Here is a 27,696-nt window from a genome sequence, read left to right as displayed (position 1 = left end):
TAAAATAAATTTCAAATTAGAGAAATTTAAAAAAAGAACTAGTGAGTGTATTTCAAATGAATTGAAATTTTACTCTGCATTCCTTTTACTTCAAATTCAAATATCAACATTTTCAAAAACTCCGTTACATCATAAAATATTCCAACTAAATAACTCCTAAGTAATTATGAAGAATTTTTTAATTTTATTTTATTTTAAAAATTTTCATATTTATCTATATTATATAAGCTTTATGCTTACCAATTTTTTATTTTATTTAAATTGCATCACTTTCATTAAATAAATAAATAAATAATTGCACAGTCGGTACTTGGAGTCCTCTTCCCACTTGGCAAGTGGATATACTTTTTTATTATTATTTTAACTTTCATTCATTGAGTTTCTTCACAGCTAAGGATTCATTTGCGGAAGCAATATATTTTAAATGAAAATGAATATTATAATTATTTTTTTTAAATAAAGCTGAATATTAATTTTCTTAGAACTATCACACCAATAAATTTATTTAAAAGAATATCTTCCCTTTATTAAAATTCTAAAAATTTATAAGAAAACTGCGGTCTGAAGAATAGTCCAACCCAAACGGATCTTAAAAAAAATATTTATGTAAAAAATAAGTAATATTAATTATTTAAATATTATATTAATTTTAAAATATATTTCATCAACATTTTATTTTATTTTTTTGAAAAAAAAAATCGCACGGGCAGTCGCAAAGTACGCGTCGCCGACGGTCTAATTGTCTGATTCTCTGTTTCGTCCTTCCGCCGCTCCGCCATTATAAATACGATCGGTCTCAGTGAAAGCCAGGAGGAGAAGTGGCGAGGCACGGTTGGTTTATCTGCTTTCTGTCGTTCGAGAAGGTATTATTTTCTCTATTTTGTTCTTTTAGGTTTTCAAAGCTGACGATCTTTCTCGTTTTTTGGATATATTTTTGAACCGATTGCCCTAATTATTGTGAAACTGTCTATTGATTAATATAACAGTTGTGTTGTTATACTGTTGGGGTTAGATTTAGATGGATCAGGAGATTTCCTTTAAGAATGCGTTAATCACGATGAATTTGTCTTTTGAGCTTTAGGGCATCAATATATTCAGCTTGGTGAAAACTTTGAATGCTGCATTTGAGCGCTAATGCTTTCTTCTTTGGTTTTTTTGTGTTTTTTTTTTTAATAAGAAATCAATCCCTTGTATGTTGGCAGATTTTGGCGATGTAATTTTATTCTTCCTATTTATTTGTTTTTACTGCTAATTGAGCTGTTAGCCAGTTTATTTAGGTGCGCAAAACCAAATTAAACCAAACCTTAAATCAGAACCAATTAAAATCATTAGGTTAGGATCAATTTATGTTTGAGAGCATAAATCTTTAATAATTGATTTGTCGGATATTGTTCGGTTTTATTGAATTGCTTTTTCTTTAATGGCTTTTTAATAATTTGTCCTGGGCAGGATCCATATTGTTCTCAGTTGATTGATCATTGAAATATCCTTATGATTTCATGAAAGTAAATAAAAGAAGGATTGTACATATAAGACTTATTATTATATATATGATGCTTTATTTTTCAGTTTATATTAGTTTTATAAAACTTCAAATGTAAACCAGACTGAATAAATCAGTTTAGAAAGAATATCAGTCCTAATTCAAACAAAAATAGTTTTTTTTTTTAATTTGTTACTTTTTTTTTCCTTTTGTGCATTCCCCTAGTTAATTTGGTGCAATAAAGAAGACTTACTCTCCTGAACTTGATATGAAACTTCAAGGCTAATTTTTTAAAAGGAGATTAGTTAATATTTAATTAAGAACAAGTAGCATAATTAAAATTTACTTTAAAAAAGAGCAAATAAGTAAAAATATTTTTGGTATTCAGAAATACGAAATATAATTTTCCGTATTACTAAAAACAACAAAACATTTTATGTCTTATTTAATATGGAAAATGTTTAGGTCTGTCTATAATATATATATATATATAATTTAAATTTTATTATATTTAAGTATTAGATATAAAATTAAGAGATTTTTTTTTCATTCATAGTCCGACAATTGTGGTCAGAAGATTGTGGTTAGCCGAGTGAATGTCTGATGGTGGCCAGTCAAAGTTGAAATACATCAACGACTCAAAAATATAAAGACTCGATCGTGGCCGTAGATCGACGGCCACGTCTCTGATAAACTCTCCATGACGATCTGATGTCCCCATCACAAAAGTTCAACAACAATGGTTGGCTGACAAAGTTCCAGTGGGCTCGTTGGATTTGTCTCACTGAGCCGCTCGATGTTATTATAAACATGCCAAATTTGGAGATCATTTAGTCACCCGATTAATATCATAAAGTTTTCAATTATGCTTAAGACCATTGATTTGGGCTCATTTAGGCTCAGATTTAACCACTTTAAATGTCGTTGGCTTTGTCTCGTCGATATGTTTAACTCAACTATAAGTTTGATGGAATTGGAGTTCAGATAGTCCTAAGCTTAATTTTAGAAGTTTTCAATTCAAATATGTCTTGAAATTTGTGCCCGATCAAGATGATTTTTGTGACACATCATTTTAATTACTCTGTTATTTATAAAACTCATAATGTTTTGTTATGTTAGAAAAAAATGTTTTATAAGTTTTTATAAATCAAAGAATATGTAAAAAATCAAATAATCAAAGAGCTAAATTCCAATTATTTGAGGCTTAATGTTATGATTCCAATTTAATTTATCTTTTGATTTTTTAGATCCAATCATATTAAAAAAATTAACACACACTATTTTTCTATTGGTATTGATCCTAACTATACCTCAAGTAATGAGAAAAATTTATTACAACAATATTTCATATCATATTTTTTTTTATTGTATAGTGCTTCCTCCTAATGATTTCCTTTATAATCAATAATAGTGGATACATAGATCCTTTCATTTGCAAATTAATTTAATTGTCTTTCATTAATTTGACAATTAATGGGCGAGACTTTAGAATCACATATGCAATTGAATATGAGAATCAATTTTCTGTAAAAAAATTCAGTTGAATACGAGAATTGATTTCTATTTTTATGTATTATTGAATACGGGAAATTATTTCCCCTATTTAACTAAATACGGGAAATTTATTATGTATTCGACTAAATTTGCAATCCGCTTTTCCGTATTTTGCTCTTTTTAAAATTATTTTCAAATTCTGCTTCTTTGGCTTTATTAGGATTACTATCAGCTCTGTTTCATAATCTCGCCAAACTTCAAATCCTTTATGATTTATGGAAAAAAATGATATTCTTTTCATGTAATATTGTTTGAATGCAGGTTCTCTGATTTGGTCGAAGTAGGAAATTTGAGATCGACAAAAAAGTAGTAAAATTTTCTGAAAAAGGAAGTTTTAAGGAATGGATGAAACGCATGGACAAACTAATGATGAAGAAGTAAAAAATGCAAAAGAGGAATTTTATATGAAGGTCAAAAGCAAGGAGAAGGATATAAATATAGAAAAGGAAGAGAAGATTGAAGTGGAGGTGAAGGCAAAGTCTTTGAAAGAAGATAGGAAGGATCCCAAGATAGAAAAGGAAGAGAAGACGGAAGTGGAGGTGAAGGCAAAGTCTTTGGAAAAAGATAAGAGCAAGCATGATGAAGAGAAGAAAGAGAAAAAGCACAAGGGAAAAAAAGAAAAGGTTGGGCAAGAAGACAAGGAAGGGAAGGAGGAGAGGAAGAAAAAGGAGGAGAAGAAGAAAAGTGAGAAGTTGGAATGTACAAAGAATGAGGATGATGAATCAGGGAAAAAAGACGGAGAAAAGAAAATAAAGGACAAAGATGCAGATTTCAAGGAGAGAGAGGATGATGGAGGAGAGTCAAAGAAAAAAGAAAAAAAAATAAAGGGTAAAGAAGGGAAGTACAAGGAAGAAGATGATGACGATAAAGAAAAGGATGGTAAGAAGGAGAAAAAGCACAAGAAAAAAGAAGAAAAAACTGATGAACAAGATGATGAAGTAGATGCAAAACAGGAGAAGAAAAAGGAGAAAGAGAAGAAGAAAAGTGAGAAAGGTGAAAATATGAAGAATGAAGATGAAAGGAAGAAAGATAAAGAGAGGAAAAAGGAAAAAGATGGAGAGTCTAAGGTGAAGAATGATGATGAGAGAGAGTCAAATAAAAAAGATAAAGAAATAACGGGTGAAGAAGGGAAGCATAAAGATGATGATTATGATGAAGAGAAGGAAGGAAAGAAGGGTAAAAAGGAGAAAGAGAAGAAGAAAAAAGAAAAATGTAAAAATCTAAAGAGCGAAGATGATGAATTAAGAAAAAAACATAAGGAGAAGAAAAATGACAAGGAAGAAGATTCCAAGGCAACCAAGGATGAAGAAGGAAACTCAAAGAAAAAGAAAAAGAAGGATAAAGAGGAGAAATTTAAGGAGGCCGAAGAAGATGATGAAATTGAAGAAAAGGTGCAAAATGATAAGAACAAGAAAGAAAATTTTGACAGTTCAAAGGTACATAAGAATGATGATGATACTGATCCCAATGAAAAAGAGGGGAAAAAAGAGAAAGGAGAAGCAAAAGAGAAAAACCAAAAGAACTACATGGTTGAAGATGAAGGACCGGAAGAAGATGAAGTTGGGAAAGAGACATTATGCAAAGAAAAATTGAAGAACAAAAAGAGAAAGGACATTGAAGAAGATGAGAAGGATAATAACAAAACTATTAGCTCAAGGGAAGTTGACGTTGCAAAAGTGATAAATGATAGGAAAGAAAAAGATAATGAAAAGGAAAAGAAAGAGGATAAATCCAAAGAGTCAAAGGATGAAAAAGAAAGTAAAGGAAAGAAGTCAGAGAAAGGTAAGAAGGATAAGAATGGGAAGAACAAAGAGAAAACAAAGGATCTTGGGAAGCTTAAACAGAAGCTAGAAAAGCTTGATGCAAAGATGGAAGAACTGCAGACAAAAAAATCAGACATCTTGAAGCTGATCAAAGAAGCTGAAGAAACTCAAGCTCAACTAATTGTGAAAGAAGAGAAATTGGCTGATGTTGCAAGAGCATGATGATGATTAAAATAAGGTATGGAGTAGTACCTAATCTTGAAATAATTTTCCGCATTCTAAAGTTTACAATCGATGGTTTTCAGAACAACTGTGAGGTGCAATAAATGGCTTTCTGTCATGTTCTTCTCCTTAGATTTCCATGTAATAAAATAATGATTGGAATGATAAAGTCATCTTTTTTTTTTTAAATTAAAGTTCTGTTCTCTTCCCTTTTGCTATATGTATATCTGTACAGCAACTCTTAATTTAGACTTTTGGAACATATCCTAAGTTAGTATCTACTCTTTAAGCCATCATTGAAAATGTTACCGCTTTTTTCACAGCATAGTGGCAGAGATTTATTGTCTTATTCCGGAGAATATTTATCCCTACTGATTCATTGTATCTAATGGGCATTGATTAGAATAGCATTTGCAATGTTAGACGCACATAAAGTGCTAGTAAGATCTCATTTTGCATAATGTATAGTAAGATTATTATTTCAGGTATTAGAAGAAAGCAGCAAAAAATGAACATGTTATTTTCAGTTGAACATATGATAAAATAACATGCGACTTTGGAGAAAATAATAAAAAAAATCACATCCTACTTCGTAGGTGGAATCGTGTAAATATGCTAGGTAAAATAGAAACTTGTAACGATCTATATATATTAGGTCGTAGTTGATTCTGTAGTCAGGCCAAAACCAAAGGGGAACAATGGATCATAGTGTTCATCGCCAACGTTCATAGGGAGCTGATCTACAGACTTAAACCAGGTTCTTGGGAGCTTTCCGGTGAATCCATAATCGCCGAAGAGCACATCTGAAACACCTTTGCCTTCCGAGCCAGGCAGCCAAGCGGCAACAAGTGCATCAATCATTGGGACATATGGCTCGATCACCAAAGGCCTGCCAGAGATGATGATAACTACACACTTGACATTCTCACAAACATTCTTAATGATGCTAGGACCAGGAGCCGGAAGTGTTAGATTGAGGTTGTCGCCGTTTGTTTCGGCATAGGGAGATTCTCCCACCACCACTATTGCATAGGCGAAGTCATTCTCTATGACAAAGCTAACACTTGGAAACTGAGAGTGGATGACTAAAGTATCAGGGTCAACAGTTGATTTAATTGCCTTTAGTATTGTAGTTCCTGCATGGCAAGAAGATGATCATCAATACATATTGTCAGCCATCCCATATGTGCAAGTTCATATGGTAGGAAACTAGTGTCCAAATTTTCATCCTGAGGAAATATAAAGCTTGGTAGACCTTTGCAATAGTTCCATAATAACTAGGGGGAGAACACAGCTTGTGTTGGATAGCTTCAGAAGAAGTATTTTGTTAAGCTAGTTTTAAAAAATAATAATAAAAAAAGGGATTTTATAGAAAAGAATATAGGGACAAAAAATATGCTTACCACCAGTTATATTTCCACTCTGTCCTTGCCAGTCAATTGTCCACCCTCCACACTGAAGCCCTATGTTATCAGCGTGAATCCCAGCAACAAGGATCCTTGAAGCTTTTTTCGCAAGAGGAATAATTGTTTCTTGAGGAGATTTTCCATTTTTTAGAAGCACAAGTGATTCTCTAACAGCTTTTCTTGCCAATTTTCTGTGTTTCTGTTATATCTTTAAAGTTCTAATTAGCATATAACATTTTTGGATTTAGTGGTATGAATGTTTTAGTGTATGGTAGACACCAACTAGACAAAGATACCTTTTTTCCAAGTTGATCATAAAGGTTAAGATCTCCATAGGGATTTTCAAAGAGACCCATAGAAAACTTGACCCGCAAAATCCTCGTAACAGCATCGTCTATTCTGTTCATGGAAATGACGTTCTTGTTGACAAGATAGGTCAGATTGCCAATGAAGCTTTCATAATCATTAGGAACCATCACCTGCAAATCATCCCAACAGCCGAAACAAAATTTGGTTTAATATATCTGATTTGAACAGGTCTCATGGATGATGGACCAAAATCAAAATTCAGATATTGGCTGATTTAATTGATGGTAAAAGATATACTGACCATGTCAATACCGGCATTTATCGATGTTTCTACGGAGTATGTGTAATTGGCCTTGGGTGGGGTGGTGATCCTATCAATTCCTTCCCAATCTGATATCACAAAACCCTAGTAGCCAATATCTCACAATGGTTAGACTTAGAATTCTATTAAATAGAGCAATGTGAAAGCAATTTGAATAGGCTACCCTGAATTTTAGTTCGTTCTTAAGGAAGTCAGTAATGAGTTCACGGTTAGCATGCATTTTTATCCCATTCCAGCTTGAGTAAGAAACCATGATGGTGGAGACACCCTTAATGATGGAGTTGTAGTACGCCGGCATATGGATGCGAAGTAAGTCCTGTCGGCTGATGATAGTGTCGTTCTCATTAATTCCTTTCTGCGTCCCACCGTCGCCAACATAGTGCTTTGCGCAGGCTGCAACTTTTTTTCTGATTTTACAATTAAAAAACTCAGTTAAAAAAGCATCATTCAATCAATAAGGCCTCGTTTGGGACGGCTTTCTTTTTGCTTCTTGCAACGGTTTTTTAGTATAAAAATTAATTTTTTTTTACTAAAAGATGTTTTAAGAAGCAGAACGAAAGCCGCCCCAAATGAAATCTAAATCATATTTTCTTCTTTCTTCCTTTTCATATCGCATAATTTAAATGTCATACATCACATGTAATTATTGAGCTTGCTCTGGACTTCATCCTAGATTTGAAGTCATGGAAGAGGAAGGAAGAAAGTAAAAATGCATAATTGGGGATTGATAAGAGGTCTTACCGTCCTGCAACATAGGGAACACCCTTGACACCATTTGCTGGAATATCTCCTTGTAGTCCAGGAATAATTTCTGTCATTTCTTGAACAATTTTGGGGTCCTCGCTGTAGCTTTCATAGCACCGTCCCCACCTTGGATCCCTGCAGACCTGCATAACCTCAGCAAATGTTTTGTCAATACATATATTTCTAGAGCTTATGAACCAACTTTACACCATATGGAGCAAAATACAAACACTCAGGCCTCGTTTGAGACGACTTTCTTACGGCTTAAAGCAGCTTTCTACAGCCGTCCCAAACAAGGCCTCAATAACTGGTTAGGAAGTTGTTCGAGACTTAGAACATGGATATATAGAGATCATGAACTCACCGCAATACATGGAGCGAAGGCATAATGGATGCCTGTTGCCCTTACTTCCAATGCCGTTGCTTTTCCAATTTTCTTCACAAGTTCAGGATCCCTGATACAAAAATACAAACAGTCAATAACTACTTCACCTATATTAGAAGTCAAAGTGATATGCATAGTATTTGAAGTGTTCTTAGTCTTGGAATCAATAGATAGAGCTCTATTAGCTGGAAAATTATTAGGTGCGGACATCAACTAAAAATTTGACATGTGTAGTGCATTTTAGTTATGCTTTTTTGTGCGCTTTACTTGCATTTTACCTGCGCTTTAGTTGCTCTTTAAGTGCATTTTTTACTACGATTTGACTGCTCTTTAGTTGCGCTTTAAGTGCGTTTTTTTACTGCGTTTTGACTGTACTTTTGATGTGCTTGACTTAAAGTTCCGCGGACACATTAAACATATTGAATATCCACGTGTCCACTCCACGTGTCGACATTTTATTGACTTCCGGACTTATCTCTACGTCCGGTGTCCGGACCTAATAATAACTATTAGCTTCAGGGGTTAGGAAGTCCTTCGATAACTTGCCTTGTAGCTCCCAGTCCCACATTGTGAGGGAATATTGTTGCATTAAATACATTGTTGTTGCCATGAACTGCATCAATTCCATAAATCATTGGTATTTTCAGACGTGTAGAAAGGCTTCCTCTCTGAAACTCATTGACCATATTCACCCAAACTTCTGGTGCGGCCTGGGGCTGAGGCACACTTCCCCCACCACTCAGTACACTACCTGTAGAGAATGCTCATTTCAGTTCAAAAATTTCATAACTTCAGAACTTATTGATCAACTTATAGCATTTTTTTACCTATGAAGTAATCTTTCAAGATTTGAGGAGTTGCAACCTTCCTTTCAATTTGGGTCATTTGGCCAATCTTTTCTTCAAGAGTCATTCTTTCGAGCAAATCTTTGATACGAATGGCTAATCGCTGTTCTGGATCTTGGTATTTGAAGTATTCTGCGTCTCCAATTGATGCCCAGAGCAACAAGAACAGACAAAGTGCTTGCATTCTTGCCATCTTCTGCTTTAATGACCAGAAAATTGCTTGAATTTTTTGGACAAAATTCAATTTTATGCTGCATCAATTCTACATGAATTATCCTACTCCAAGAGTTGATGTAACTTCCAGCAACTTTTATATCTATTAATGCAAGAATATGCTTTTACTCGAGCCTGTTTGTGAATAAATTATTCTGAGGCCGGATGCAGAACGTTGTCCGGAGACCAACCAGAATGCATCACATTAGCGATATCGAGCCGCGATACTGAGTACCGAGCTGTGGTACCGAGCGAAGGGGTGACGTGATGTATTCTGGTTGGTCTCCGGACAGCGTTCTGCATCCGCATAGAATAATTAATCCTGTTTGGGACATTTTTTTTAATTATTAAAAAAAATATACAAAGAAATATTAGAAAATTGCTACATAAAGAAATAAAAAAAACCGTCTCAAATGAATACTCAACAAACTGATAAACCCCATTTTTAGCCATCTACATCTAACAATGCCACACTTATTGCAGAGCATTCCACACTAAATGATGAAATGATTGAATTTCTTTTACTAATTAGTCTTTTAAAGAAAACATGCTAATTTATATACAAATTTCTATTATTGCCTCCAAGCATTTTTTTTTCTTAATTTATGGTTTCGTTTGTGATGGCTTTCTTACTGTTTCTTAAAACAACTTTTTAGTATAAAAATTTTAAATTTTGTATTAAAAATTTCTTTTTAGAAGCAATAAAAAACCATCCCAATCCCAAACGAAACGGAAATAGAAGATCTCACAAACAAAATGAAGCCATATAATTTAACTAATCAGTGGCTAAAGACTAAATACTTCTTCTATATGAGACAGACAGGGTACAGAACTCACTTAGAAGAACCCTATGAGGTACACAAGCTTTAATTCCCAATACCACAACTATAGAGAGCTTGAAGACGGAAGGAAGCGATTGTGAAGAAAGCGATGCTGGGGTTTGAGGTATTTATACTCAACTGTTAACTACAGAGATTACTTGCTTGAAATAGGATCTGGATAGAATTAGTTTATAATTATAAGGATTCTGTTAGTGATAATGGCTAATTTTAATTATGTCAACCTTTTTCGAATGATTTTCTGGATAAGAACAGTTTGTCAGAGGATTATCTTTTTTTTTTCAATTTTTAGAAGCAATATTATAGAGGATAAATAAAAATATGGCTATTGGAACCGTTTGTTTTCTGTTTTCTGCTTGTTTTATAGAGGATTATGTTTAGCCTTTTTTTACGATTCTTTTCTATATCATATAAAATTTGAGAAAATGTGTAGTTAATCATAGTTAGTTTGATAATTTGTCTATCAATTAATATAATAGAATGTAGTAGATATAGATTATTATAATATTTAATTATATTATTGCTACGAAAAAATCTAATTAATATGTTATAATTAATGTTATTTAATTATATTATACTTAATCATCTAAACTATTTTTAATTATTCCAAAATCCTAATTTTTTTTTAAAAAAAAGTTTAATAAATCATTTAATTATTTAAAATTTTAAAAGCATGTCTAACGGACAACTTGCAGTGATGTGGTATTTTTTATTCTATTTTATTTTGCCTTTTTAATAATTATAATTGTATAACAATATTAAATAAATTTTTTGATAAATATTTAAATTTATTTAATTTAATAAAATTTAAATCCTATGGAAAAAAAATAAAATAAATTTTATTTTTTATGTTTGATATGTATTTTTAATGGGTGATTAGTTGTTATCTTTAGGATAAGTGCCCTAATAGTCTGTGCTCATCACCCTATTAATATCTTTCTTAACGACCTAACTAATGTGTCCCTCATGATTATCGTCCTCTAAACCACAATATAGATCAAGTTATTGTAGACTTTGGCTTTGTTTGGGATGGCTTGCTTATTATTTCTTAATGCAATTTTTTAGTTAAAATTTTTTAGTTGTCTGTTCTAATTGGTAGCTTTAAGTAATTAAAAAGCTATCCCAAAGAAAGGTTTTGTAGTTTAAAAGCCTATTAAGAATTAGTCAATTATGAAATCAACAACCAAAAATTAATCACTCCGACTTTGATCGTGTAATCTAACATATCGTGCAATTGTGTTTATAGTAGGGGTGTCAATATTTGACACGACCTGAAAACTCGACTAAAAAATTTTGGGTTAGGGTTAAACCGTTTGTGAAACGGGTCGGGTTCAACAAATCGACCTGTTTCAAAAACGGGTTGGATTTTGGTTAACTTGAAAACCCAGAAATGACCTGGAATGACCCAACAAAAACACGTTGATCGTGTCTTCCCGTGTCGCTTTAAGTCTCTCGTCTGCCCCCGTCGCGTCGAGTCCCAATGACGACGCTACTACTGCCATTGATGGTGCTGCTCAGCGCCTGAATAAGAATGTGCCCTCGAGTCGGGTAGGGCCAATTCATTAACCCGGGCGAGTGTAGTTTAGGTTGGAATATCTAACTCGTTAGCAAAAATGGATCGAGTTCGAATCAAATCAACTAGTATCGGGTCAGCTTCAAATTCAACCCGTGACCCGAATTTGACCGCCCTAATTTTGAGCCATGCATATGTTAATATTCAAAAGATCCTCGCCATCCGATTTCTTGCACACACCTTATTGTATGCATTTATATAATATTAAATCAAATAAAATTTATTTTGCTTAAAATTTATTTAAAAAAAAAAACGAAAACTAATCAATATATAAATAGATTTCATCAACCCAGGATTATCACGAGGTTTTGACCAATCTTGAGGAGACTCGAAGCTGTTCTACTTATTTTCATTAATTTTATTTAATTCTATTCCAATAGATATTTTTTAATAATAAATTCATAAATTACTTGAAATATTTGTAACGGATCAGTGCATTCATCATCCATTACCGCATGGGAAATATAAATAGTTACTAATAATAGAAAATGAGAAATTACATACATGCCCTTAATTTTTTATATATTAACATATAGAGCACCTAATCTATATATTTGATTACATAAAATATACTATTTAAATAACAACTTATCCAAAATAAAACATATTTTCATGCATAGTCTCATAAGTTAAACAAAAAAAAAAAAAACTTGTGTAATAATTTCATGACCAAAAAATAATAAGAATAAGTTTAAAGTCTTCAAATCTACTTTGAGATATGTGCAACACAAATTTTATAACACATTTATATCAAAATAAATCAAACTTTAAGGTTTTATTTGAGACAACTTTTTTATTATTTTTTAAAACAAATTTTTAGTACATTTTTTTTTAAAATTATACTAAAAAAATTACTTTATAAAGCAGTAAGAAAATTATCCCAAACGAAATCTAAATTTCATCATAACTAAAAATTTCAATAGTATATTCTACCATTATTTTTTTAATAATTATTGTATACTGAATCCATAAAAAAGAACAAAACTTCTGCAGATAGAGAAGCTTTCTGTCCTCTTTCACCAATAAAATGACTATCCCACTCAATACCTATGTAGCAATAATGCAAGAATTACAGTAAAAAACCAGTAATTCCTCTTCCTTGAAATATCAGCAGCAGAGATTGGCCTATAAACAACAATAACAAGACAATATCAACCAACTTGGATTCAAAGTAAGATTATAATACCCAAAAAAAAAACAGAGAACTGAGATCATCCCCTGTACTAGAAGTGAATATCTTCTACCTTGCCTGTTTGGGCTCTGTTGTCAAGCCAAATCCAAATGGGAATAAAGGATCATAGTTCTTGTCCCCTATGTTCATGGGAAGCTGGTCAACTGATTTGAACCAAGTGCGCGAAAGCTTGCCGGTGAACCCATAGTCACCAAAGAGAACATCAGCAACACCTTGTCCTTCTGATCCAGGAAGCCAAGCAGCAACAAGAGCATCCATGGCTGGAATGGAAGGCGCGATCGCCAGGGGTCGGCCAGAGACGATGATCACAGCACATTGGGTGACGCCGCAGATGGTCTGGATCGTGCTAGGAAGAGGATCGAGAAGTGTGAGGTTGTTGAGATTGTCTCCAGCAAACTCAGCATAAGGTGGCTCCCCAACGACAATTATGGCATAAGGGAAGTTATTGTCTTTCATGAAATCAATATCTGGATTCTCACTGTACACAACCTTAGTTGAAGGATCAATAGTGGATTTTATAGCATCCAAGATTGTAGTTCCTGACAGTAAAATGCATGCTTGATCATCAATTTCAACATATTCCACCAAAAAAACCTTTTTTTTTTCTAGTTACTATGTAATTTCAACAATGTTTCAGTAGCAATTCATCATGATAAAACAAATAAATGGTTTTTTTTTAACAAATAAATGGTTGAAGAATGCAACATCTCAGTTAGGAATCGTTTGGGACGACTTTCTTACTGCTTCTTAAAATAATTTTTTAGTACAAAAATTTTAATTTTTGTACTAAAAAGCTGCTTTAAGAGCAGTAAGAAAGCCATAAGTCTTCGTTGAGTGCAACTGTGTTTGCTAATTAGGCAGTTTGTTTTAGTGAATTTGGAAAAAGTAAATGCATGTAAAATAAACGTGGCTAATTTCATTGCATTTACTTGATATTTGTAAAAAAAAATGGAATATAAACTAAGGCTTAGTTTGGGGAGGCTTTCTTATTGTTTCTTAAAGCAGTTTTCTAGTAAAGCTGTTTTAAGAAGCAATAAAAAAGTTGTCCCAAACAAAACATAAGAGAACCTTACGTTCTTCATTAACTTCGCTTCAAACCAAATATCTTTGCATGCAAATGCCTTGCTTTACACCAACTTTTCACTCAGGTTCCTTAGTAGTGTTATAGAGGTTGATAAGCTGAAAGCAATTTCAATATCCAGAGAGTGACAAGCAAAGCATTCAACATACTAAACAAGATATATGGAAATAAATTAATGCACTTGGGAAATCTACTATTAATACATCTGTGACCAATCATCATCAGCCTAATCCAAAAATTTTATAGTAGACTTTTATGAATCCTCATTCTTCTTTTGCATCTACCAAGTGTTGCATGAGATGGTCAAAACTATTCTATATTTTTTTCCATCAACTTCTATGTATGTTTCCTTTGGTCTACCTAGGGGTGTCAATTTGGGTCAGCGGGTCGGATTCGGGTCGAACCCGGAACTGACCCGGCACTATTCGGGTCAACCCGAACCCGACCCGTTTTTAAAAACGGGTCAGGTTTCCGGACCCGAACCCGACCGATTCGGGTCCGGGTCAACCCGACCCGACACGAATGACCCGAAGTTGACCTAAAATTGCTAATTTTCAGGTCAAAATCGGGCCAATTTCGGGTTTTCGGGTCAATTTCGGGTCAATTTCGAGTTACTGGGTCAACTCGAACCCGACCCGATTTTTAAAACGGGTTGATTTGTTCAAACCAAACCCGACCCGTTTCGGGTTCGGTTGACCCGAACCCAGATTTTTCCGGGTCGGGTTCGGGTCGTGTTTTGGGATTAGTTAAAAATTGACACCCCTAGCTCTACCTCTCTTTCCACCAAATATTTGACATTAATTATTACTAGCTATCTTATGAGTGAATTTTCTATCCTTTTTACAAATTCAAATCACTCAAACCTATTGTTCAATTTATCTTCAATGATGAATCTCCTACAATCCCTCTAATATTATCATTCATCTATCCATCTATATTTCATAATTTTGTTATAAGTTCATCAATAATTATTCTCATTTATGCTATGCTCGACTTAGCTAGGCCCAACAAAAACTTTTTAATGCCTGATACCTGAATCGATCCAATATATTCAGCCTAACTGTACAACAACAACAACATCATCAAGCCTTTGTCCTAGTACGTGGGGCCGGCTACATGAATCCTTTTTTCTCCATTGTATCTTGTTAATAATGAAATTCTTGTTTAAATCTAATAAAGAAAGATCTTTTCTAATATTTTCTAACCAAGTCTTTTTAGGTCTACGTCTACCTTTATTAATATAAGTCAAATCTAATACCGCTACTTTCCTAATCAGGTCATCGGAATGTCGTCGTTTTATGTGACCAAACCATCTAAGGCGATTCTCCCTAATCTTATCTTCCACTGGAGCTACTCCAACCTTTCATGCATATGCTCATTTCGTATCCTGTCTCTAAGGGTAAATCCACTCATCCACCCGAGCATCCTCATCTCTGCAACACTTAACTTAGTATTTTGCTTCTCTTTTAATGGCCAACATTCTGCACCATAAAATATTGCAAGTCTCACCACCTTCTTATAAAATTTTCTCTTAAGTTTGAGGGGACTTTTCTATCACACAATAAGCCCGATGTAGCCTAACTGTAATTTCATGAAATGTAATATTAAACCTCTTCATTTGAGATGGTTTTCTTACTGATTCTTAAAGCAGCTTTTTTGTAAAAAAATTTATACAAAACTATTGCTTTAAAACGCAGTAAGAAAGCTGTCCCAAAAGAAGCCTAAAGATACATGGTGGCAAACATGCTAATCTTCAAATGTGAATCTATTGATTGATTTTTCAAAATGGTTTCTTCAGGACTGCATCCACACGAATGGTCGTGGTTTCAGCAACAAGAAGGCATAAAACCTATTGTGTTTGATGGCTTGCAAGACTCAATCAGGAAATGATGTTGACATTGATATCAAATCACGGTGGTCAGTTGATTTGATCATTCCATTAAATTTGTGTTGCAGTATTTGGCGTCAAAGGATCATGAAAAAAGGAAAAAAATGTTACATTAATTAGATTAATACAAACCTACTGTGATGTCCCCGCCAAGCCCCTGCCATTCAATAGTCCAGCCACCACATTGGTAACCCAAGTTATCAGCATGGCTCCCAGCAACTAAGATCTTTGGAGCTTTCTTGGGAAGGGGAAGAAATGGATTCCCATTTGATTTTCCATTTTTCAACAGTACAAGTGATTTTCGGACAGCTTCTCTAGCAAGCTCCCTGTGCTCCTGTCAAAATAAATGGCTTTTTCAATGAAAAATGTGGTATTTAAAAATATTTTGAAGTAGATATCAGAAGCAATAAGTTCATTCACCTAACTAAGGCTTTGTTTGGGACGACTTTCTTACTGCTTCTTAAAGCAGCTTTATAGTACAAAAATTTTAATTTTTATACTAGTAAGCTGCTTTAAGAAGCAATAAAAAAGCCATCTCAAACAAAGCCTAAACTATGAGCAAGGTTTATGCTGACAAAGTAGGAGGAGCATTATTCACATCATTTTTGGGTAAAAATACATAAATAATAATAACCACCTTCTTCCCAAGCTCAGCCGTGAAACTAAAATCTGCCATAGGGTTCTCAAAGAGGCCTAAGACAAATTTGACCCTTAAGATCCTACTAACGGCATCATCAATTCTGCCCAAAGGGATAACCCCCTTGGAAACCAGGGCAGTCAAATTACCAATGAATTCTTTAAACATGTAAGGAACCATAACCTGCACAAAACCCAAGAGAAAAATGAAGATGAGAACAACAATTTTCGAGTAAGACTGAGCTTTAACTTGTGATTTTCATGACCTTTAATGTGAATTACAATGATAAAACTGGAAAGGGAACTAACATATAGTAAGAGACACCCCTGTCTTCCTATCACCCATAGACTCCATAAGATCCAGGATGAGCATTCATAGGGGAACACTGGAGTGACCCCCAATACAGACACAGTAACACTTTCTATTTATTTTAAGAATTCTTCACAATGAAAAAACAAAAAGGTAGTTAATAAAGTTACTAAAAATTACAAGGAAAAAAATTAAATGACAGAATGGCTGGATTTGTTAGGGATTGTGGGTTCACTGCACTTTGACAGAATTTCCAATCAACGATGCTTAATATAATTAAAATAATGTATAAAACAAGATTAACATAGGGTAGTATGGGATAAAAATATACACCAACAACAATATCAAGTATTTATCCCACACTGTGCAGTGGGTTACATGAATTATTTTTCTCTATTTTATCTTGTTAAGAGTCAAATCCTCATTAAAATTTAATAAAAAATGACATTTCTAATATTTTCTAACCAAGTCTTTTTAGGTCTATCTCTACCTTTCTTAACATAGGTCAAATATAACACATCTACTTTCCTAACAAGGTCATCAAGTCCCACATTTTAAGTGATCCAACCATCTAAGACAACTCTCTCTAATCTTATCTGTCACTCGAGCAACTCCAACCCTTTTCACGTATATGCTCGTTTTGCATTCTATCTCTAAGAGTAAAGTCAATCATTCACTTGAGCATCCTCATCTCTGCAATGCTCAACTTAAATTGATGCTTCTCTAAGTTCTCTTTTAATGGCCAACAGTCTACGCCATAAAGCATTGTAGGTCTCACCACCTTCTTTAATGGCCAACAGTCTACGCCATAAACCCTAAAATAATATTGAAAAATTTCGTAAGTCAAGAAATTCCTTCATTTATGCATCTCTATTGGAATATCATCAGGTCCATCAATTTTTTCATACTTCATTTTCTTTATAGCCTATATAACATTGATTTTAGTAATACACTAATAAAAACAAAAATCTCTATTTTTATTTAGGGTGCTAAGATGTAATAACCCAAATCTCTAAAGTGATTCGTATTCTCACAATCTTCATTCAAAAGCTTATCAAAATATCTCATTCACCTTTGTTGAATATCATCTTCTAATAAAAGCATTTTTTTATCTTCATCCTTAATACACTTCTCTTGAACTAAATATTTACTTCTCCTATATCTTCGTTTACTCAACTTATACACGCATCTTTTGTCTTTCTTATGTTATGTGTATAATCTGATTGTGTTGATTAATTGGGAAAATTTTTTTCGTACAAAGCCCTGGTTTTGTGTACCCAAGTGCCTCGACATTGTATTTCCAAGTGCCCTAGCACTGATCGACAGAGAGTAAAGCGCCACAACATTCTGGATTTGACGCCATAGCTCTGTGTGTGTCGCAGCACTGCGAGTTTGAGCGCCACAATATCATCAAAAGAAGGCCTGAGCGACGCAGCCTGCAAGACGAACTAAACAGTTTTCTTTCTCATTTTTCCCAAGGGCTGCGTCCCTTGGTGGTTATAACTTGTTTTCTCTTATATTTCTTGTTAGGGTTCAACATAAAGAATGATGCATGTGAGAAAAGAAGCAATGAGAGAGTGAGATAGAAGAGAGATCTATACTTATTTCTCCCAATTTATATAGTGGATTTCTTGGTGCGGTGTGGCCCTGTGATTTTTTTTCATAATTTGAGTTTTTTCATGTTAAATCCTGGTGTCATTTATATTTCGTTGCTTTTACTTTATTGCTTATTTCGTCATTATGATGTTTACTCCTCATCCCCAACACCTTAGTATTTAATATAGTCACGGGCTACCTGGCGCTGACGCAAGCAGCAGGCACGATCGTGCGGGGCAGGTGTGGGAGCAAGTGTCGCGGGGCGGGTACTAGGGGCGGGCGGGTCATAGGCAGCCACAGGGGCGCGCGGGCAGCCTAGGGCGTGCGGGCGAGCAACGAGGCAGGGGGCGGGTAGGTCCTCGAGCAGCCGGGCAATCATTTTAAAAGGGTTTAAGGGTTGACCGAGCAACCCGTCGGATCAACCCGAACCCAACCCATTTTTCAAACGGGTCGAATCCGAGAACCCGAACCCAACCCGTTTTGGAAATGGGTTGGGTCTAACCCAAAAATTATGGGTCGGATTTTCGTGTTGTATCAAATATTGACACCCCTACTAGGGTATGTCCTCTTGCAAATATCTAGTAAGAACATCCATGACTAAAGTAAAAATATACATGCTTAAAGCTAATCCCTGATGTAATCCAACTAAAATAGTAAATACTTGGTCAAACCTCTTTGTGTTTGAACACAAGTAACAACTCTTGCATTAATATCTTTAATGACTTGAGTATAACCCTTATTTTCTAAAACAGTCCAGCACTTCTCTTAAAACTTTATCATAAGCTTTCTCTAAATCAATAAATATCATATGTAGTTCCTCTACATTCTCTCTATACTTCTCCAAGAAACCTTTCAATAAATATATAGCTTCCATAGTAGACCTACCCAACATGAATCCAAATTGATTTTGAGAAACATTAGTATCACGACATAACCTATGCTCACTAACTCTCTTCTATAGTATTAAAGTATAACACATTAATTTAATTCTTCTATAATCTGCACACTTTTGTGCATCATCTTTATTCTTAGAAATAAGAATCAACACACTCCTCCACTCATTTGCTATCTTTTTAGTCTTCAAAATAATATTGAAAAGTTTCGTAAGCCAAAAAATTCCTTCACTTCCTAAGCATTTCTACATCTCTATTGGAATATCATCAAGTCCAACAATTTTCTCACACTTCATTTTCTTTAAAGCCTCTATAATTTTGATTTTACTAATACACCAATAAAAATAAAAATCTCCATTTTTATTTAGGGTGATAAGGTGTAATAACCCAAATCTCTAAAGTCATTCGTATTCTCACAATCTTCATTGAAAAACTTATCAAAATATCTCATTCGCCTTTGTTGAATATCATCTTCTAATAAAAGCATTTTTATCTTCATCCTTAATACACTTCTCTTGAACTAAATATTTACTTCTCCTATTTCTTTGTTTGGTCAACTTATACATGCATCTTTTGTCTTCCTTATGTTATGTGTGTAATCTGATTATGTTGATCAATCGGGTTGTTAAGTTGCCTCATACCTCAAGTTTCTCATGCTCGTGGGGAGTGCGGGGGGTTTACTCACTGCTTGGGTTTGAGTGCTTTGCACCCGGAAAAAAAAAATTCGTACAAAGCCCTGGTATTGTGTACCCGAGTGCCACATCGTTGTGTTTCCAAGTGCCTCAACATTGATCAACATAGAGCAGGGTTCCATGGCATTCTGGATTTGACGCCGCAGCTCTGTGTGTGTCGCAGCATTGCAAGTTTGAGCGCCACAACATCATCAGAAAGAGGCCTAAGCGACGCAACCTGCGAGACGGACTTGACAGTTTTCTTTCTCATTTTTCCCAAGGGTTGCGTCCCTTGGTGGTTATAACTTGCTTTCTCTGATATTTCCTGTTAGGGTTAGACCTAAAGAATGGTGCATGTGAGAAAAGAAGCAAGGAGAGAGTGAGATAGAAGAGAGATATGAACTTATTTCTACCAATTTTCATAGTGGATTTCTTGGTGTGGTCTGGCTCTGTAGTTTTTTTCCTAATTTGAGTTTTTCCATGATAAATCCTGGTGTCCTTTACTTTCCGTTGATTTTGCTTTCTTGCTTGTTTCATCATTGGGGTGTTTACTCCTCATCCCCAACAACTTAGTATCTAATATAATATATAAATCATTAAAAGCTAAATTTTTTGCATTACATATTACTTTCTTAGACTCATTAAGGATTTTTTTGTATCTTTTCCAATTTTTTAAGTTTTTATATCTAAACTAATTTTTATAATAAAGTTTCTTATTTTTTTTCTTGCACATTTGATTCCACCACCAACTACTTTTACTATTAGAAGATTTTCTTTTTGATACTTCAAGCACATCATTTACAACATTCTTAATATCATTAACTATTTTTTCGCACATAACATTAACTTCCTCATGTACATTCAAAATCTTAAGATCTTGAATTTTATTCTCAAAAATATTTTTATTAGTGTTCTTTAAATACTCCCATATAATCCTAGGATAACATTTTATTTTATTTTTCATATTATGCCCCTTCATCTTAAAGTCCAAAACAAATAAGCGATGCTAGATAAATAAACTTCACTTGGAATAACTTTATAATTTTTGCAATCTAAACGATCAATTTTTCTTATAAGAAAATAATCATTCTAAGTTTTACTATATCAATTCTTATAAGTGATGAAATGCTCATCTCTTTTTTTAACTAAGATGTTAGTAATTATAAAATCATAAGCTAAATAAAAATCTAATATGATCATACTACCTTTATTAGTCGCTCTAAACTCATAACCATCATAAATGCTTTTATAATTTTCTACCTCTCTACAAACATATCAATTTAAATATTCTCCAATAAAAACTCTTTCTTCAAGAGATATCTTTTGCATTGTTCTTCTAAGTCATTCCAAAATTTAAATTTTAAACAAATATCTAAACCTACTTGAAGAGCATAAGCATTTATAATATTAAGAATCTTAGTATCAACAATAATCTTTAATGTTATAATTCTATCTTTAATTCTATTAATTTCTACAACATTATATTTTAAACTCTTATCTATAATCACACCTACATCATTTCTAATATGACTCCTACCTAAATATCATAATTTAAACCCTAAACTATCAATCTCCTTATCATTCTATTTAACCTATTTAATTTTCTGAATGCATAAAATATTTATTTTCCTATGAATCATGATATCTATTAATTTTAATAATTTGTCTGCAAGAGAACCTGTATTTCAAATTCATATCATAATTCTAGTTTCATGGACAAGCTTTTTTTTTCCCACATCCGTCCGTGATGTGGGAACCCTTGCTTACTTAACATTGTACTCGGGCGCTGGTGTAGCGACCCTTGCATATTTCTCATTGTATTTAGTTCATACAAGCGCGGCTCTTCTAAGGAACGCCCTAACATTAACAAAATGTATTAAATGATTCATGTCATAATTATTCGACAAGTTTCATGCTAGCTATTAACTACCTAACGCAACCCTTCATTTTTGTCATCCAAAAGTTGGGACCTAACAACGACAGTATTATGGGATAAAAATATACGTGTTAATTAATTTATTTTAATTTATTTCTTTAAAAACAAGTTTTTAAGTGTTTTTGGTTTAAAAAAAAAGTTTTTTCTCCATAAAATCCCCTGACTACCCGAACTGAGTACCATTGTCGTCACCCCAATAGAGACTAACACCATCACCCACCCACCCAAGGTTATCTCACCATGGCAGTGCCGCCAAATATCACAATCATGCTCCACCTCCTCTAGAGATGACCTTCATCTTTCCTTCGAAGATAGGTCTCTCCATGCAAGCTCCACTGGAAGTTGTCATCAACATTCTCGCATTGTTGGATATTGACACCATCATCATATATGTGACATCCAAAGCTCGTATCATCTTTCTCAGTTGATGGGAAGTGCCTTCACTCTAGCAAAAACTAAATTCAAATCAATGGCGCCACCAAAAGGCATCATACTGGCAGTTAAAATAACCACCCCTACGCTACTGGATATCTCTATCATCATGACCGCATCGCCAGACGTAGAATTACAATGCTCACACCACATAATTTTTATTATTTTGTTTAAGCATTATATTCATAAGGTATTAAAGATATTTTTATTTCATCTGAAAATACAAACAAAATAAAATAAACAAACAAATTGATCCCAAACAGTCCTTAGATTTGTGGTAATCTCAACACTACACTTTAATCTTTTTATTCAATTTGAATGTCAGTGAGCTTTAGCTTCACCTAGCAACAAAGCACTAACCATATCTATTCCAGCATTTATTGCAGCTTGGACAGAGTAGGTGTAATTTGAATCAGCTGGTGTGGTGATACGATCAATTCCCCCTGAATCAGATATCACAAAGCCCTGACAATTGATTAAAACAGAATCGCATCAATGAATCACAAACAATGGATACAATATGAAGCAGATAATGAACACTACAATTAGTCAATGATGGTAGTAGATGACTTGCCCTAAACTTAAGAGTGTTCTTGAGATAGCCAGTAATAAGAGGGTGATTGGCATGCATTTTCTCTCCATTCCAGCTAGAGTAAGAGACCATGACACTGGAAACACCCTTAATAATGGCATCCCGATAAGCAGGCATGTGGATGCTTAATAGTCCATGTTCACTGATAATGGTGTTATTTTCATCAATTCCTTTGACTGTCCCACCATCACCTACAAAATGCTTAGCGCAGGCTGCAATTTTGTCCCTATATAAGATTGTACTAGCTGGATCAATTACCTTTTTATGAAATGAAACGTTAATGATCATATATATCATGCGGTAAAATTCATTAGATTTCTTGACAGACATCATGGAATTCAAAGAAGAGTTATTTATTGGAAGGTCTCATGAACATTCAAGCTAGTTTGGTAACTTGATGAGGAATCCAACAAGAAATTTTTTGGGCCTCTTTATATTCATCACATCTTTCTGTAAGATCCCTTTTTACAGTTTTTTTATAAAACTAAAGACATTACAAAGTAAAGAACAACAAAAAGTGTCTGGTAATGGAGATATAATCACTGATCTGAAAGCATTTCATCAAAGACGTTCATTTTGAAGGATTTTACAATGCAACAGAGAATACATTCGAATTCATATAAATTATTTAGTTAAGAATCAGTCAGCAAAGAGTAAAATGTTGATTTATGGCAGTTTTCAAAAAATCTTACTTTCCAGCAACATATGGGACACCTTTTTCATGGTTTGCAGGAATCTCCCCTTGTAATCCAGGAATAATCTCAGTCATTTCTTCAACTATTTTAGGATCTTCACTATAGCTCTCGTAGCATCGACCCCACCGAGGATCTCTGCATACCTGTCATTGTCAACCATGTACTTATTGAAGAGTTTCACTGAACATATCATAAAGAAGTATGGAATGGTTATAAATTAGCTTACAGCAATTGTTGGAGCAAAAGTATATTGAATGCCGGTGGCCCTCACTTCTAGAGCAGTTGCTGCACCAATCCTCTTCACTAGATCAGGATCCCTAGAGCCCCAACAGAAAGTTTTAAGGTGAAAATGAAAGGATTTAAGAAACTGACAAATATTAGTTTCATAAGCTCTTTATTGCTAACAAAAATCACTTGGTGGACCCAAGTTTCAATCTGAAGCATTGCAGATTTAAAAGAATTACACAATTTCTGAGCCAACTTATGATAACAAAATATGCATATAAGGTAAATGGATGCAGAATAATAGACCATGATGCAAAAAAGTACAGAATGAGAACTTCTACTATTTTGATGGTTTCAGAGATCCTCATATATAATGTGTTTGCCAAAGCACCTACAACATGACTCAATGATGACCTTAAATAGAACTGGCCATACTTCAATATTTGAGAAAATTCTATTATATTAGCAGCACCAACATCATCCTTATCCCAATTAATAAAGGTCAACATTACGTGTCCTCATTTCATTCATTTTTGTTGATTGTTGTCTGAGATATTAGAGGTTTGATGGAGAAGTATAGAGAGAGTAAGGATGATCTACATATGATTTTTATTGATTTAGAGAAAATATATGATAAAGTTCTAAGAGAAGTGCTAGGGCAAGTTCTAGAAAATAAAAGAGTTAATAATGCTTATATTCAAGTCATTAAATATATGTATGTAGGAATTGTTACTTGTGTTCAAACGCAAGGAGATTTGAGCAACTATTTTTCTATTTCAGTTGGATTACATAAAGGATCAGCTTTAAGCGCATATATATTTGCTTTAGTCATGGATGTTCTTACTAGACATTTGCAAGAAAAATGTGATGATATTCTTCTTGTTGATAAAACTAGAGAGGGAGTTGATGAAGAGCTTAAATTAAGGAGGTTAACCTTAGAGTCTAAAGGTTTTCATTTGAGCAGAATCAAAAATGAACACAGAGTATAATTTTAGTAGTAATAGATATAATGGTCGGATTGTGAGATTGGGTGATCAAGTCATTCAAAAAAGTGCATGCTTTAAATATCATGTGTCTATCATTCAAAGTGATGGTGAAACGGATGAGGATATTATTAGTAGAATGTAAGTTAGATGGTTGAACAGGATGTATGCATTGGGTATGTTGTGTGATAGAAAAATATACCTCAAACTTATGAGAAAATTTTATAAGATGGTGGTGAGACCTACAATGCTTTATGACCCAAAATGTTGACCATTAAAAGAAAAGCATAAAATTAAAATAATTGTTATAGAGATGAGGATGTTCAAGTGGATGAGTAGCTTCACACTTAGAGACATAATACGAAATTAGTATATATGTGAAAAGGTTGGAGTAGCTCCTGTGGTAGATAAGATTAGAGATAGTCGACTTAGATATTTTTGTCACATAAAATGTTGGCCTTTTGATGACCTTGTTAGGAGAGTAGATGTATTAAAATCGACATATACTAAGAAAGGTAAAGGCAGGCCTAAAAAGACTTGGTTAGAAAGAATTAGAAATGACATTTTTTATTAGATTTAAATGAGAATATCAAAAAGCTTCTCAGAATAGTAGAAAAATGAAGTTCCCTAAAAAGTATTTCTATAGAAGCGTCCCATCCAAACAGCGACCAAAAAATAATTTTGAAACGGAGAAGGTAAAAAAATGCCGAAACAAACGATGCCTCAAAACAAGTTAGTGTTTATAGATATTATATCCACTGGTAATTATACAGGACACATGTAAGGATTACATTAACTTTAAAGTAAACCAATGAATACTTGCCTAGTAGCTCCAAGCCCAATATTGTGTGGAAATATAGTTGCGTTGTACACATTATTATTTCCATGAATAGCATCTATTCCATAGATCATTGGAATCCCAAGGCGCGTTGAAAGACTAGCCTTCTGGAATTCATTGATCATATCCACCCAATCCATAGAAGTGGCCATCGGACGTGGAACACTCCCACCACCACTTAATAAACTACCTAAGGAAAATTCGTGATTCAGTACCTATTACAAACCCATAGTTCTTGCATCTCCTGCTAAATTACAACATCTCACCAATGAAATACTTCTTCATGTCTTCCGCCGTAGCAATCTTACGCTCAACCTGTGTCATTTGGCCTATCTTTTCAGCAAGGGTCATCCTCTTCATCAAGTCCTTGATTCTTGTGCCCAATGGTTGTTTTGGATCTTTGTATTTGAGATACTCAGCCTTACCAGTAGATGCACAGTATAATACCGACATGAGACTCAGCAAAAGCAACTTTGCAATCCCCATTTTCCGAATCAACCACAGCAAGGAAAATGAGATTAAAGATAATGGGATTGAGGATTCGTGGGTTCAGGGAGAACAGCAAGGAAAAAAAAAAACTAAATCTTTGAAAGTAGAACATATAAGGATAAGGTTTGGAATACAAAAAGTTACAGGAAAGCTACAATGGCTGTCGAGAAAGAAGCATTGAGAGGAGAAGTATCGAAATCTGTGAGTACAGAAACAGCTAAAACCCTAACCCGTTGCTCCTTACTATGGCGCAGGTGAAGCCAGTGGCTAATTCTGCAGGAAAATAACAGCGCAGCACTTCGACAGTGGAGATGGAAAGAAAAATGCCTCCTTTCTTATAACTTAACTATACATTTTTTATATCAAAAACTTCATAAATATTTTAAAACTTCTTATGAACTAAATTAACGGTCATGTACAACTTCATTTGCTAATTAGAAAATATACTTATGATAAAAATAAGTTATTGAATGTAATTAAACCAATTTTTGTGAAAAAAAGAAGTTATTGAATGTAATTGTTTAATTGTTTCGCAAAAATATTTGTACAAAATTTAATAAGCTTTCAAATCAAAATCTTATGATTGAGGTAAAGATCTCAACTAATTAAATAAAAGACAAATGTTAATTATATACAATTATGATTAATAAAGATTTTAAATTTTATAAGCATACTAAAGCACATTTAAAAATGTGAATTTTATATTTTTGATGCAAAAGAAGAAAATTTAATTAATTATTTAAAAAAAATTTCTAAGCAATCAAATGAGCCCATAATCAAGGATTTATATATATATTTTTTTAAATATATTTTCAATTTTTAACTACATCCAATCATTTTTAAATTTAGATTAATGCTAACTCCTCAAAAAATTTAATAAACTAATTTATTTATATTCTAATTTTATATATGATTCAATAAAATTTAAAATATATTATTTATTTTTAATTAAAAATAATTAATGCCATGACTTTTATGATTTTTTTTTCCAAGATGAATTAGCAATGCTTCTATAACATATTGTCAATATACCCCACAATGCCACATGGCATACTAAAAGGATATATGCAATTATCTATAAAAATAATTATATAATTATTATGAGAAAATTATATTTTTAAAATTTATAAGTATTATAATTTTTTTTTCTAAAAAATTAAAGAACAGAACTTTGTAGCTATTGCATTCAACAAGATATAACTATAAAAATTATTTTTAGAATCCATTTGGAATAGCTGTAGCTTTTTGTAAAAGTAGTTATAAAACTCTTATGAAGAAAGTAATTTTTTTAAAGCTACTATTAAAGAAACTTCCTAGAATAAATTTTTTAAAAGCGATAAAAAAAACAACAGTCATACAAAATTGTAGTTGTGAAAAATAAAGCAGTAAGAAAGTTGTCTCAAGCGAATTCTTGGGATAACTTTCTTACTATTAAGGCTTTTCTGCATTTACTTTCAACTTCTATAACGTTTGAGTCTTTTTAATTTTCAAACACATAATTATATTTTCTCCCCCTTTCTATTCAAACTAAGAATGAATAATTATATTCAAATTTTTACATAAAAACAATGGAAACTATGT

The 27,696-nt window shown here is 33.3% G+C and overlaps 3 protein-coding genes across 4 annotated transcripts; 1 reads left to right on the top strand and 2 right to left on the bottom strand.

Annotated features, from left to right (window-relative positions):
- Positions 1-694: 694 nt before the first annotated feature.
- On the top strand, positions 695-10,419 carry LOC110095761 (myb-like protein X). Its single transcript, XM_020821417.2, has 3 exons — positions 695-863; positions 3,299-5,038; positions 10,068-10,419. Exon 2 carries the CDS (start codon positions 3,379-3,381, stop codon positions 5,020-5,022), a length of 1,644 nt encoding a protein of 547 aa, XP_020677076.1. The 5' UTR covers positions 695-863; positions 3,299-3,378; the 3' UTR covers positions 5,023-5,038; positions 10,068-10,419.
- Positions 5,198-9,226, bottom strand: LOC110095762 (beta-glucosidase BoGH3B). Its single transcript, XM_028698976.1, has 9 exons — positions 9,016-9,226; positions 8,735-8,939; positions 8,168-8,258; positions 7,801-7,946; positions 7,223-7,466; positions 7,039-7,143; positions 6,725-6,907; positions 6,426-6,630; positions 5,198-6,158 (listed from the first exon to the last, which is right to left on the bottom strand). The coding sequence occupies exons 1-9, from the start codon at positions 9,224-9,226 to the stop codon at positions 5,674-5,676; spliced, it is 1,875 nt and encodes a 624-aa protein (XP_028554809.1). The 3' UTR covers positions 5,198-5,673.
- Positions 10,420-12,624: 2,205 nt separating the features above from the next.
- On the bottom strand, positions 12,625-26,425 carry LOC110095760 (beta-glucosidase BoGH3B). 2 transcript variants are annotated; one of them, XM_020821415.2, is made up of 10 exons: positions 25,893-26,425; positions 25,612-25,816; positions 23,807-23,897; positions 23,578-23,723; positions 22,868-23,111; positions 22,654-22,758; positions 16,457-16,639; positions 15,952-16,153; positions 12,903-13,389; positions 12,625-12,783 (listed from the first exon to the last, which is right to left on the bottom strand). In XM_020821415.2, the coding sequence occupies exons 1-10, from the start codon at positions 26,110-26,112 to the stop codon at positions 12,699-12,701; spliced, it is 1,968 nt and encodes a 655-aa protein (XP_020677074.1). In that variant the 5' UTR covers positions 26,113-26,425; the 3' UTR covers positions 12,625-12,698. The 2 variants fall into 2 exon arrangements, with proteins under 2 accessions (XP_020677074.1, XP_028554802.1); XM_028698969.1 differs by having other exon boundaries at positions 25,612-25,812; positions 25,893-26,025.
- Between the last annotated feature and the right edge of the window lie 1,271 nt (positions 26,426-27,696).

Source organism: Dendrobium catenatum, unplaced genomic scaffold (genome assembly GCF_001605985.2).
Source record: "Dendrobium catenatum unplaced genomic scaffold, ASM160598v2 fragScaff_scaffold_1196, whole genome shotgun sequence".
In the NCBI taxonomy this organism is placed as follows: Eukaryota; Viridiplantae; Streptophyta; class Magnoliopsida; order Asparagales; family Orchidaceae; genus Dendrobium; species Dendrobium catenatum.
Note: the sequence above shows the minus strand (reverse complement) of the source record. Positions and strands in the feature narration are given on the sequence as shown.

Excerpts from the sequence above, each read along its gene's own strand:
- LOC110095762 (XM_028698976.1), bottom strand. The coding sequence starts at position 9,226 with ATGGCAAGAATGCAAGCACTTTGTCTGTTCTTGTTGCTCTGGGCATCA. Across the intron at positions 7,947-8,167 it reads CCTTCGCTCCATGTATTGCG|GTCTGCAGGGATCCAAGGTG; the intron begins GTGAGTTCATGA and ends GAGGTTATGCAG. Across the intron at positions 7,467-7,800 it reads GTTCCCTATGTTGCAGGACG|AAAAAAAGTTGCAGCCTGCG; the intron begins GTAAGACCTCTT and ends TTGTAAAATCAG.
- LOC110095760 (XM_020821415.2), bottom strand. The coding sequence starts at position 26,112 with ATGGGGATTGCAAAGTTGCTTTTGCTGAGTCTCATGTCGGTATTATAC. Across the intron at positions 23,898-25,611 it reads ATTGGGCTTGGAGCTACTAG|GGATCCTGATCTAGTGAAGA; the intron begins GCAAGTATTCAT and ends TTGGGGCTCTAG. Across the intron at positions 23,724-23,806 it reads CTTTTGCTCCAACAATTGCT|GTATGCAGAGATCCTCGGTG; the intron begins GTAAGCTAATTT and ends TGACAATGACAG.
- LOC110095761 (XM_020821417.2), top strand. The coding sequence starts at position 3,379 with ATGGATGAAACGCATGGACAAACTAATGATGAAGAAGTAAAAAATGCA.